The sequence below is a fragment of the Sander lucioperca genome, chromosome 1 (assembly GCF_008315115.2).
Source record: "Sander lucioperca isolate FBNREF2018 chromosome 1, SLUC_FBN_1.2, whole genome shotgun sequence".
Lineage (NCBI taxonomy): Eukaryota > Metazoa > Chordata > Actinopteri > Perciformes > Percidae > Sander > Sander lucioperca.
In genome coordinates, this window is record NC_050173.1 from 38852165 (window position 1) to 38866032 (window position 13868).

Genomic DNA, 13868 nt, shown 5'->3' on the forward strand with positions numbered 1-13868 from the left:
GTCCTAGCATCATTTCAGTTGTGGTATGTTGACAAATGAGAGATCATAATTGCACCCAGAGTCCACAGTGTTGCACTTAATGAGATTGTAGTGTCGTAGTATTCATATTGGTACTTCACAGCCATATTACATGCTTTTTCGTTATGGACACTGGGTCTAACTTCTGCAACAGAAAAGGGACAGGGTGAGGTGTGTCTGTTAAGGTCATATTCTTTGCTGTACCAGTAAGGGAAGCAGTGATGGTAGAGAGAGAGAGAGAGAGAGAGAGAGAGAGAGAGAGAGAGAGAGAGAGAGAGAGAGAGAGAGAGAGAGAGAGAGAGAGAGAGAGAGAGAGAGAGAGAGAGAGAGAGAGGCGGGGAGTAAAGGAGGTGGGCGGGGGGAGGACGTAATAGTCTCAGCCGCACCGTGAAGGGGGCCGTCCCTGTTGGAGGAAATCTGCCCGCGGTAGGCCCACCTATAGTGATCATTTGAAAATATCTCCCATTTAGAGATAGTGTGAGTCGACTGTGCGACGGAATCATAAGGGGACAAGTCGACGGCTATTTGTAAATAGGTAAGGACTCGTTTTTTTCCTTGGCATTTATTTATTAGTGTTCTTTTTTTTTTAAGCATGTATAGGTCACCATTTGAGGACCATGCATGTGAGCGTCGTCATTGGAAGGCACAGGTTTGCACCGTGCCTAAAAGAACTTAAAGCTCCTGACCAACATTACTGCATATACAGAGCCTATGTATTCATTTTCCTGCATTTTCTATCAGGTTATCATCAAATCGTGTCTGAAAAATAATGCAATGGCAAATACATTCAGTCATGCACGGATGCAAACGTGAGAAATCGAGTCGACGTCGTGAAATGATATGCATGTGGTAATTAAAGGCTTGACCTGCAACACCCAGGATGGGACTGTGAAGGGTTAATGTGTAATGCAAGAATATAATTCGAGCTGTTAGTCTGCAGCCCCGTCTCTGTTTTATTTAAATGTTCTCCTGGCTGCGTGTGATCGGACAAGCTCAGATTACATCCACACGATTCCACGTTAAAACCGTGATAAGTGGAGATGTGATAGTGGAGATCGTGCTTCCCTTCCCCCAGCAACGATGTGTAGCTCGTGCAATACATGCCACCTTCTAGTATAATGTGATGTACAGTCCATTAAAAAGGCCCAGGCGCAGCCCTGCCATCGCTGCCACTGAGAGTAGCATTACAGGCGAGCTATAATTAATGAGCCCCTCCACAATTAACCATTTCATTGAAACCTTTTTTTTTTTGCCTTTGAATATTTCATGCTTTGACGAGGATGTGAAAAGGGGATTGAATGCATGAGTGAACAGAGGGGTTTTACTACAGCCTGATGGCTGGACTGCTGCCGTCAGGATCCACCACAGGAGGCGGTGCTGCATTATTTTACTATAACATATGGTCCTATAATACACTGATATCCATATATCCATAGAGGTTTGTAGAAATAGATTAAAATAATATACCAAAAGTTGCTTATTAATATGAGCTATGTACACATGCATATAAATAAGATGGAATTCACATTTGTACCCAGTGACAGCAGTGATGGTGACTGACAGCAGGTATGGTCCATCTCTCCACAGTTATTCGGCCAAGATGGATGTGTTTATGAAGGGTTTGTCTAAAGCGAAAGAGGGGATGGCTGTGGCCGCTGAGAAGACCAAGGAAGGAGTTGCGGTTGCGGCTGAAAAGACTAGGGAAGGAGTTATGTTTGTAGGTAAGGCAATCTCAAATCTGTCCGCTGGTGAATTTACATGTAAATCATACACATGCCCATCGAGACTGCTAATGATCCTCCTATCTGCAGGAGCAGCAACAAATCAGCAGAGAGGATATTTGATCATTTAGCTCCTGCAGCATCCTCATATGTCCTGAAACAAATGGTTAGATTATACAATAACATTCTTTATTTGAATAATACATAGCATGCTTCCCTCACGAAAGAAACCAGCAGGCTGTACGGCATGGTTTCCTCACAGTTTACTCTAAACTACACTTGTTTTATTGGTGTAAGTTAAAATGACTGATATGTTACAGTGTACAGCATAAGTACAAGTGAATGCACTCCTTGAAATTCAGAGTAGTTTATTATGGCAGCGGTAATTTAATAAATAAATCGGCCTGACAGTTTGTCAATATCTTTGTTTTACATATATAGTGATGCAGTATTTAAATAATCAGCAATTGTACACTATCCAGTATTTACTAGTAGTTTAAAAAAAGGATGCAGTGGTATACTGAGTTATTTTGATTATTATTATCACTATGTGATACGAGGATCTGAATGTCCTCGTGCCCTCTCGCCTGACTTGAATGGGCTCCAGGCAGGGGATGGGAACAGGGGTGGGGGTGGGGCAGCAGGATGGTGGAGCAGCTCTTGCCACATGTCAGTGCATTGGACGGCAGCAGATTGCAAAACAGTCTCATCCCTGCGGTCACCTCCTGGAGACAAACAGACTAAAGGCCTCTGCTTTTGTCCTTTACAGTGCAGCTTAATTTGTAATGGACACCATTGCAGATATCTGCACAGATCAGTGCCCTCTGTTGCCTGATTTTAAAGTGCAATTGCCGAAAATGTGCCCTAGATTATTGGCCCAATCTGTTTCACTTGCTTTAGATCATTATTCAAATAAACATATGTGACATGGAGGTGCATTTACACACACAGCTGGGCAAAGGTACAATAGAAACTGACAAAACATTGTCTCAATCTCTTTGATCATTTTGTGATCAAAATGACAATAACATTTAAAAAGGCCAACTTTCACAGTCATATTCCAGCTTTACACTTCACTTGCAAAGGCAGTGCTATGCATTATTTAATTATCTGTCTTGCTGGGCCATAACTCAGGGTTATTCTTTAAATCATAATACCAAGCTCAATGAATTCAAATGTTAAACAAATATATTTATAATATATATATATAATATATATATTTTGGTTGTAGCACGTCTAGGTCTGCAACTCAAAACTATTTTCATTAGCACTTAATCTGAATATTATTTTTTTGATTATACAATTGGTCATGTAGTTTGTCATTAGACCGCTTGTTTTGTCCAACCAACAGTCCAAAACCAAAGACTTCACTGTCTACAACGACAGAAGATTCTCATGATTGAGAGGCTGGATCTAAATAATGTTTGGCATTTTTGCTGGAAAAATTACTGTAATGTTCCACACACTTAAGTGTAATAAACATCACTTGTTTTATTATATTTAATGTGATTTCACATATTTCACCAACTGTATATCTGTACTGACAAACCTCATGTTGTTGTTTGAGATGACTAATTTCTACCATATTGGCCAGCTCTCCTGGTCAGCTTACAGTTGGTCTGTTGGTGTGAATGGAGGGGAGGCAGATGACTCAGGAGACTCAGAGCTGGACACGGGTCCTGCAACCTGCCAGTCGGTACAGATATGTATTCGGTCGGTTGCTGAGCTGTTGTCAGAGGGCCCCAAATTTCCCGTGACACACCTGCTGGTAGTTCTACAATCACCCAGCTCATACCGTTGATTCGGTGACAGTTTAGGGTGCATTCAAGAGACATTGGGTATTCCAGGATAAGTTGTCAGATGTGTCTGCATTTAGATGGAATCCAATTACCCTACATATTTAGCACTGTGTCCCTCTCACTCATCACCAGAACCAAGCATGTCAATCTGCAGTCAAAACATGTGCAGTCTCATTTCCGTCTTCTCCACGCTGTGTCGCCTTCATGCCTTTTGCCTGTGGTACACAGAAAGGGAAAGAAGGCATCTCCGTGCTTCTGCGTGCTGCTTGTTGAGCATAGCGGTGCCCTAGAAAGCTGCGTATGATATGCTTGAAGGCCCCTCTTGGAGGAGGGGTAAGAGCAAGCCGATTGGCCTGTGGCCCACCTTTTTGACAGCTGCTGCAGACCGCCCACCCAGCTGAGCTGAGCAGTCAGCCTGAGTAAGGAAAGAAGGGGAGGCAGAAATGAAAAAAACCCTGCTGTACTAGATGCCATTTAATGGCACAACTAACAGCCTCATTCACAGAGCATCAATGAATCCTACTATGACAGTCTCAGTATATGGCAGCTCCCTTCTACAGTTATCTCTGTAACCAACATTTGCTAAACCATAGCTACAGCCTGAAACTGCATTATAAAATATTATCACTCTTAGTAATCTGTTTCAATTATATCATTAGTTTGATGCATTATCAAATTTTAGGTGGTTGTGAATTTTATATTTTTAAGGGAGAGTTCACATGTGAAATTAATTTTAATTTGTGTGTTGGTGCATCAAGTCTTTTTGTTCTTATGTACAACATTTTTTGTCCTCAAGACACACTTGCGACAAGATTTAGTCTGGTATTTCATAACCACCAAGGTGACTGTAATCTTTTACACCCTTTTCATTTTCATTTCACGGGCTTGAAACACATTTCCCCAAAATGATAATCAAATCATATATATTTGTGTTCATTAAAGGAAGCTGTTACAGAAAACATTTTCTCATTTGACGCTAAGGTTTTTTCCCTGCAGAATAATAAGCTTCAAAATAGCACAAGTCATTTGTAATTATTAATATTTCTAAATTCTTACCCACGACTATCATCCATTCGTGTTACTGTAGACGTAGTGCGGTAGCTGCACTTCCCCAGAGCAGATTCTTAAATGGATGCCCAGCTTAGATGTATGTTTTGCTTTGAGGCTCGCCTTTTGTAGTGACTGTTCTATACTTCATCATCATTTCCTCTCTCCTCTGTTGGCTTTTAAAGGCCCTCAGGGACCAATAAGGCATGTGACTGCTGCACAGTAGAGAGGTTGACAAGGCCTGAGTGATCAGGACCAGAGGGCACATTGCCCAAATAGCTTGATGGGAGTACAGTGTCACGATTCAATTTGATTCTCGATTTTTAGATTTTTTTTTTTTTAAAGCACAGGTTGCTATGCCATTTTTAGACTTTTATGCAATATAATATCTGACCTTTGTTCGCAATGTACCACACTGCATTGTCAAATTTAAAACATTTATTAACAACATAATGTAACCATAACATATATATAACCTGCCATCTAGTTTCTCTTTTGTAACTGCAGTCTTCTTCACAGAAGATGACATTCAAGTTCACAACAAAACAAACAAAAAACAATAAAACAGCCATGTCCATTGTCTTCTCTGAACAATTAAGTGTCTGAAAGGTCCCATGGCATGAAAATTTCACTTTATGAGGTTTTTTAACATTAATATGAGTTCCCCCAGCCTGCCTATGGTCCCCAAGTGGCTAGAAATGGCGATAGGTATAAACCAAGCCCTGGGTATCCTGCTCTGCCTTTGAGAAAATGAAAGCTCAGATGGGCCGATCTGGAATCTCCTCCTTATGAGGTCAGAAGGAGGAAGATTACCTCCCCTTTCTCTGCTTTACCCACCCAGAGCATTTGGCCTGGCCATGAGAAAGAGAGAGACATCATGGCTTGCAAACAGGCAAAGTGGCAGTTGGTCAAGGCCACACCCCCACCCTCTACCTTGCCCCCCCTCCTTCTCCTCAATAGCATTTAAAGCTACAGACACAGAAATGGCACATCCTAAGGAAAGCTCATTGTGGGACTGGCTCTAGTGGCTGTAATTCTGCACCAAGGCTGAATTTCGGGAAAGAGACTTCAGATACAGTATTAGGGAACCACTAAGGCCTATATAAAAGCATCCAAAAAGCAGCATGTCATAGGACCTTTTTAACAAACTATTTCTGAACAGTTGAACATATACCACACAGATTAACTGCCATGTTAGTCATGCTGCCAGTGGAAGAATATGGTACACGCACATAGCAGAGCTTGCAAACTGTGGCTTTTTTGTCGACAGCGCAAACGTTGTCAACATAACTCACTGGAAATCCAAAATACTTCCACACCGGCGACTTCAGTGAAAGAGGAGGGGGTTCAAGTTCTGTCGATGGGTCTCCTGCATCTGCAGTTGCCATGCTATCTTTTGACTAGCTAAGTTAGAGGAGGTTGACTGACTCGCAGTACTTCAACACTAGTGTTGACGAACTGACCGAAGAGCAGGTTAATTAACCTGAGTCATGTCACTGAACCGGGAGAATGAACCGACTCACTCCAGGTTTTTTTTTTACATCATTCGTGCCGGTAGCACTTCACTCAAGCTGAGTGCGATCGCTGTGTGCTCCGTTGTGGGTCTTCTTCTTGTACTGTGTGTGTAGTAATCTAAATGAAATGGTATCGGACCATCTCTAATTTTAACAAAGTTAAAGGCAGGCTAAAAACACTGAGTAAATAGCAGTAGTGCTTTAGTGGTTGGTTTTCAGGCAAGTGTAAAGTTCCCATATCTACACACATAAGAACATTAATCTTGAAATGCAAAATATCAAATGGTAATTGAAGGAACTTTTCTAACAATTTTCTTGGTTTTGTTCATTCAGGTAACAAGGCCAAAGACAGCGTGGGCACAGGTGAGTTTTCCTTCTGTTAGTCAAACCTAAACATCATTACTGTAGCAATGTGACAAATACACTCACTTCTAAATGGGAAATGGCAAATTCATTATGGTGATGGTGGGTGGGGTGTGTGTTGTAGGGGGAATGTGTATGTGGTCACTATGTGCTGTACAATAATCAATTAGGAAACAAAAGAGGGCGGACATCATGTGCATGCTTTTAATCTGTCTGCTGAATCAGTTGAGATATTGTTACATCGTGTGTGTGTGTGTGTGTACATGATGTTTGTGTGTCTTTACCGACAGTGGCTGAGAAGACCACTGGAGCCTACGGGAACATTGTCGCTGCCACTGGCCTCGGGAAAAAGGACGAGTTTCCTGCTGACATGAATGTATGTATGCCATTACAGTCACCATCAGCTCCCTGCTAGCACACATAGAGATGCGTAACACACTGTTGTAGTTTCTTCAGTGTGTTCCTGTTATCAGACAAAGCATGGTTACACTTTACTTGAAGTTTTCTACATAAGAGTGACATGACATTGTCATGAACGTGTCATAAAATATTATAAACAAGTCATAAACATTTATGACATAACACTTCTTTTAATAAGTGTCATTCGGTTTTGTCATGACAAGTTAGGGTTAGGGTTAGGGTTAGGGTTCATGTGTTCATGACAGTGTCATGTCACTCTAATGTAGAAAACTTCAAGTAAAGTGTTACCCAAAGTATTACAGTCAGTTGGCCCTTAACTGTGAAATTATATCAAAGCTGATTGAAAAAAAACTGCAATGCACATTTAAAAGCTTTATATGACGTATGATAAGAATATCTATATTATACGTTTCCAGAGCTCAAAATGCCGTCTTGAAATTGTTTGTTTTGTCTGAAACCTTAAGATATGACATTTCCAATAATATTAAACACAGAAAAACAGCCAATCCTCACATTTAAGGAGATGGAACCTGTGAATTCTTGATAAAAACTTGAAATTTTTTGTTAATTAGCTATTCAGTTTGTTGAGTAATTGTTTCATTAATAGTTTGATTATTATCAGAGGGTAGGATTAGGTAATGCAGTACAACAACATTTTTACAGCTTTACCAAAACCCCTGGCCCTTACACAAAATGCATTGAATGACACCCTTTATACTTCAAATTGAAAAAAATGTTTTTTAAAGAGATATTCCACCAATTTAATATTTCACTTCCACAAAGTTTTGGCACTCGCACTATACAGATTTAAAAGAGAATGGCCAAAATTGAAGCAGCGGTGACTGATATATTCTGACTTTAATCCCTAAATCACTGAATCATACTTTTCCCAAAATGCAACCCAGTAGTGTCTTTGGGTTATTATTTCAGACTTAAGCAAAACTTCCTTCAGAGCTACCAAAGATATTATACGAGTGTTTTCACAGGCTGAGTAGCACTCTTCCTGACAAATAAATCAAATATGTAAAATCAATGGAGTGCCCCTTTAATTGCATGCCTATAATGAAATGACTACAAACTACCTTGTATATGCATGGTAAAAAAAAAAAACGTTTTTAGTTACTAAAAGTTTACTGTTATTCTTGATTGAGTCTACTTATGTTTGTGCACATGTGCATGAGAAAACGTGACAGAAAAAAAGAAACCTCCGTTCCAGATCCTCACTTACAGTTGGCAACTTGCAAAAAGTTGTGTTCATTAAAGTCTGTACAGGACTGTGGTTGTAGCAGAGCCAGATTTAGACAGCAGGGATAAACACGGGCTGATGAATTTGCGTGTGCACAGAACTTTGCTGTATTTGAATATCTCAAACCAGAGAAAAAAATGATAATATTTTTGAGAACGAGTGTTTCCTTGTGTATTTAAGTTAAGATAAGATAAGATAAGATAGACTTTATTAATCCCACACTGGGGAAATTCCTGTGTTACAGCAGCTCAAAAGAAAAAAGAAAAACAATGTACACACATCAGAATAACCCAAATACACATTAAGTAGACATAGGAAAACAATATATAAATATATATACATAAAGTATATGAACAAGAAAATTGAATCAGTTATAATAATAGTAATAAAAAAACATGTTATAAACATGTTTCTCAGCACTTGCAAGAATAAAACTCTCCACAGCATGATTCTGCTTTCCTCAACATTTACAATGTAAAATGTAAATGGGTAAACTGCTGATTGACAGCTTTACACTTGAGGGTTCCTGAAGTTAAATTGTTGTTTCACACAGTCTGCTCTGTACACAGACCTGCCTTCACTCTTTGACATAGCTTCAGTTCCCAGCCTGTTTCACTGTTCAATCTCTCTGTGGGAATATCAGCTTTCTTCAACACAACCTGACCCCTGAAGACCTCTGCTAATGTCACCACTTTCTGTCTGCTCTCATATCAGTTTATACACACTTCGATCTGAGGAGAGAGGTGGAACAGATTTGATTTTCCACAAACACAGAACATGGAAAAATCTACATATAGCCAAGCTTGGAAATTTGAGTGATACACATTTTATTCATTGTTTTTGGCTTGTTAAATGACAAATATCTGTGACATTTTGTCTTTCGCTGTCAGACCGTCAGTGAAACGGGAGGTCCGAAGCCTTCATCCCTCAGGGTTCGACCCTCTCCAGTGACTCGCTAATCTAGTAAATCTGACAGCCGGCTCTAATAGGCTTCTCGGAGGCACTATCTGAGTGATAAAACTACTCATTTCAACACCCTGAAAACAGATTGTTAAACTGTTGACATTCTTATCACATGTGCAGCGCTCCTTTTTGTTCAGTTGTAGCTTAGCTTCACTAGCATGTGCTGGACGGTATATCCACTCTGTTTAACTGTACGGTATCCTATGCACATTAAAATTGCACTTACATATCAATTTATATAATACAATATTGCACTTAGAATACTTAAAATAATCTTAAAGAGAGACCTAAACCGCTTCTGTTGTGCTTGAGTCTCAACTGAATTCAAATGTGACCTTTTCCCTTCTGTTACAATCACTTAAAGAGCCTTTTCCATGTTCACTTTTTCCCAGGCAATGATCCATCTGATAAGGTGTGTCTTTATGGTGGTTTCCCATTGTGCAACGTTTAAGGCCATGCTAATCGTGTTGGCGGGCTTAAGGCAATAACACCAGCTTGATACAGTCCATAGGATTATGGCCTGTTCTTCGCTGGCCTAATTAACTTGATTAGTGCTGGGTTTAAAAATAAATGTGTGGTGACCGACTAGCTTTGTTTTAAGGGCTCGCAGTAGCAGGTGCAGCAATGATGGAGCGCTGTCTGCTTCACAAAGCTCTCAAAAGGAGATGCAGTTTGTTTACACCTGCTGAGTGTCAAGATATCAATCAATCAATAAATATCAGTTTCACTTTAAATATTAAAAGATAAGGCTGGTGGTTTTCTATATTTCTCTCATTGCCAATGAAACCTATACTTCTCTGTACCTCTATTGTTGTCCAAGTCCAAAAACGCTTAAAAACATGTCATTAAGCCACACTGTTGCATTTGGTAACTTTTATTATAATTAACACAGGCCAATAAAGTTAATTTTAAATCACCCTACATTGTTCGGCTGCTGTAAATACATACTCAGAGCACCAAATGTGTATTAGTCCACAGCTGAAAATACTCCCAGATAAATGCACAATTTCCTCCTGCTTGAGTAATGTTTGCTGTAAATCACAGTGCCCAGCTGTTTTAGGAAACTAGTTCTCCTTGTTGCAAATTGAAATTTTATATTTGTTAGCCATTTTTAAAGATTAATGTCTTCAGTTAAAAGCAATGTGCTTTGGGCAGAGTGCCACAGACTGGACAGGTGAGAGAAATGCTGAGAGACCAACTAAGGCTTTGATGGTTTTGAGCTCTAGTCCCAGTTTTGGCCTTTCTTTTATCAGTTGTTTTTGTCGGTGGATGGACTGATATGCTGCTAGCATGACTAAAAACCCACAAGGTTTTTAGTCAACACTTACCGTTGTTCTGAAGATATTTCCATAATCTTCTTCTAACCATCTGGATGAAATATATTCTGTCCCCTGCACAATTAAAAATGGTTTTTAAATCTGTTTCCCCAGTTGCAAATCTGTTACCTTCTCCAAACACATGACAGATGTCCACGCTTCATTTCTATGATGTGAACCAGACTTTAAGAGCTCTATCACTTACATTTGTGGATATTGATGTTACGTTCTATTATTTAATATTTTCATACAAAATAAAGCATTCATATTTTTCTCGTGTTGTACAAAAAGAGCAAAGACATATTGTATGACAGGCTGCCTGGATTTGGAACTAAAGAAACGGGTTAAAAAAAACTTTTTTTTTTTGTTGTGCACAGTCTCTGAGAGTCTTTAGGGATTCTAGGGTTGAAATAAGCGCTAACTGTGTTGTTGTTGTTTTTAAAGATCATCAGGTATTTATTTTTCAGAAAACCGGATGCTGAGCTCTGTGACTCGAATGTAATGATGATGTACTAGGAATACGTATAGTTGCTTCTTTTTTTTTCTTTCTTCATCATCTCCATCTTCCTGTCTCTTGTCTCCGCAGCCTGAGGAGTACGGGCAGGAGGCCATGGAGGGCCAGGGAGATGCAATGCTGCAGCCAGAAGGGGAGACATATGATGAGTCCCAGCAGGTAATTAGCCTACACGACACAAATGGCATACCTGTCTGTGCTCTACAATAATGTAGCTCACGTCTCGGTGTTTAAATCAAACTATTTAATTATTTAGTAAATAGCTTTTTGTATGTTTTGGGAAAAGCCTGTAAAAAAAACAGTAAAGTCGTGGACTGAAGTCACACTTAAAGTAGATGGAGGTTCATCAGTGTTCACCAGCATTGCATAGCTACACATTTTAGCTGTATTGCATTTCAATAGCACTCCACACTTACCCTCCACTTCTGTCCCACTCAAACACTACAGCATACGCTGAGGTAATCCTTCTTTTCTCTAGGAATGAAAACAGAGCGCTTAACAAGCCAATTGCCACATAGCGAGTATAGTAAATATAGCACCAGCTACCTACACTGAGCGTTGGGTGTGTGTCGGTGTGCGTGTGCGCGTGTGTTTGTGGAGGAAGGATGCGAGTCTGACACAGATGGTTATTTTTGGAATTTGGCCGTCAGGAGCGAGACAAAATGTGCAGAACCTATTGCTTTGTAACCAGTTTTTAAATAGCCAAGAGTGAATAAAAATATCCCACAATGCACATAATGTTAAAAAGATAATTTTACTAGTACAGTATATATGATTTAAATACTGCGTTAGTTATGTTTTTAGCCAGAAAATTGTTACATTGTCAGAGAATTTTAAAATATTCTGCTTCAATTAGAAGAAGATTTCATGTGAGATTTTGCATGATCTCTAATAATGTAAAATTTAGTGCATTTAGTTGGATTTTCTTTCCATTTCCACTTGCAGCCTCCATCAGTGGATTAGTGCATTCATCAGTTAAAGGAATACAACTAAGAAATTCCCTAAAATGCAAATTAAAAGTGAATTTCTCAGAGGCAGCATCGCTTGTGTCATCCATGTCCTCCTCCGTCTCTCTCTCCTCCGCATCGCTTTCCCCTCCCCCTACCCTTTGCTACACCAGCGATGTGCAAGCTCTGTCGGAATGGGTGTGGTGATGACGCTCTTTGCCTCCGTGCATTGTGGGTGATGTCAGGGTCTTCCTGCATTGCTGTGAACATGGAGTCTGAGTGCTGCAGAGTGAACCAAGCCCTCTTAGGGAGGATTTGGAGATAAAAATCCATCTCATCCAGTATCACTCTTGGTTTTGTGAACACATCAGATGACCTAATCCTATTGCACATTCCTGGAGGCTGTGTTTTTTTATTTATTTTTTTATCATGTGCGTGGAGGAGGCGTGTGCAGGGTTACAAGGATGCTGGGAATGTGATCACGACACGTCCTTGAAGCTAGTGTAGGATTGTGCTGCCCTCTGCAGGCTGCAGAGAGGCACTGAAGCAGCAGACAGCGGTGATGGAGTGACATCATTACCTTCAGCAGAGCGAGATCATGTGTTACAATAAGCCCTCTGTCATATATATTCTTCTTAAACCGATAGAAGTCGATTTTAATGCGATTAAGTCTAAATTAAAGTCTTTCTGTTGAATTTAACCTGGAGCTTCTCTGTGCTGCAGATTTGACCCGCCTGTCTCCTAAAACCCGTTCTTCTTTTTTCCAGGAGAGCCAGGACTATGAGCCAGAAGCGTAAAAGCACCAGTCCAAGCCACCAACCAACCAGCAGCACAATAATATTTCTAACAATAAAAAGGACAAATGCTGAAACCATAACAATTATACCCTGTTGCAAAAAAACAAAAAACAAAAAGACAAGCATTCCCACTGAAAAATGTTCTTCCTTCAAGACAAATCTTTTATTATTATATATTGTAAATGTCATGTTATTAATGTAATGTGTTGGGTGTAGGTATTTATTGAGATGTAGGAGTTGTCCTCTCTGTCTCATTTCCTTGACTCCCTCCCAATGAAATGAGACCAGAGCCAGGGCTTGTGACTTTGTGCTTGTGTGTATATGTATTTAAAAACGTGCAATAGATGTTCATCCTCTTCCAATGAGACATTGGGAGTGGGAAAAAATAAATATGTCCGGTTGCAAGCAGATATGAAAACAATAATATCCTCCTGAGTGTCGACAATGCCTGTTTATGGGTTCTTTCCTTTTTCTTTTCTTTTTTTCTGCATTTCTTTGGAAATTTCTTTGAACTTTTTTCAATTAAGAGGTTTTTTTTACATTGTATCTTTATAGTTGCTCGTGAAATCATTCCAGTAAATCTGTTAGAAATTGACAGAGTATACATGTTTGTGTGTGTGTGTGTGTGTGTGTGTGTGTGTGTGCGTGCGTGTTTGTGTGTACTGAAGATTTTAACAAGTTAAAGTCAATATATTATGTCTTGAAATCATAATGGTTGTCATATCAATATGTGCTTTAAATTGCAGGACTTGTCAGTATAAAGGTTTATGTGTTAAGCCAGACATACATTCCTCTGTAAATAAAAAGAAAAAAAGAAAGCATTTGTTAGTGTTAATTTCGCATTGATCACATTAGATTTTAAACCTCTTTTCTGGTTTTTTTTTCTGCCTGTTGATCTAAGTGAGGCTCCATTATGCATCGTCCTCACATGTTTTCCTCTTTTGCTCACTCTTGTCTGGGGGTTTGATTACAGGATGTGTAAAATCTGCTGAGCGGGCTCTGGCAATTGGCAGGACGCTGCCATAGTTGGGATGCCAGTCTGATCGGGCCCCTTTTGGGTGGGTTTTGTCTAGGTTAATCCGGCTGGAACGTGCAGGCTCGGTGGTGTCGGGCTCAAACAGAGAGTATTAAACAGCCTCTCCCACCGCTGTCAGCTCAGACGGATGTGTGGACGCTGCAGGGACAGAGACAGGAGCCATGGCC

General features: G+C 39.9%; 1 protein-coding gene across 1 annotated transcript; it reads left to right on the top strand.

The window, feature by feature from the left end:
* The first annotated feature begins 359 nt into the window (after positions 1 to 359).
* Positions 360 to 13472, top strand: sncb (synuclein, beta). Its single transcript, XM_031319647.2, has 6 exons — positions 360 to 553; positions 1606 to 1739; positions 6433 to 6462; positions 6753 to 6838; positions 10994 to 11080; positions 12636 to 13472. Exons 2-6 carry the CDS (start codon positions 1619 to 1621, stop codon positions 12663 to 12665), a joined length of 354 nt encoding a protein of 117 aa, XP_031175507.1. The 5' UTR covers positions 360 to 553; positions 1606 to 1618; the 3' UTR covers positions 12666 to 13472.
* The last annotated feature ends 396 nt before the right edge of the window (positions 13473 to 13868 follow it).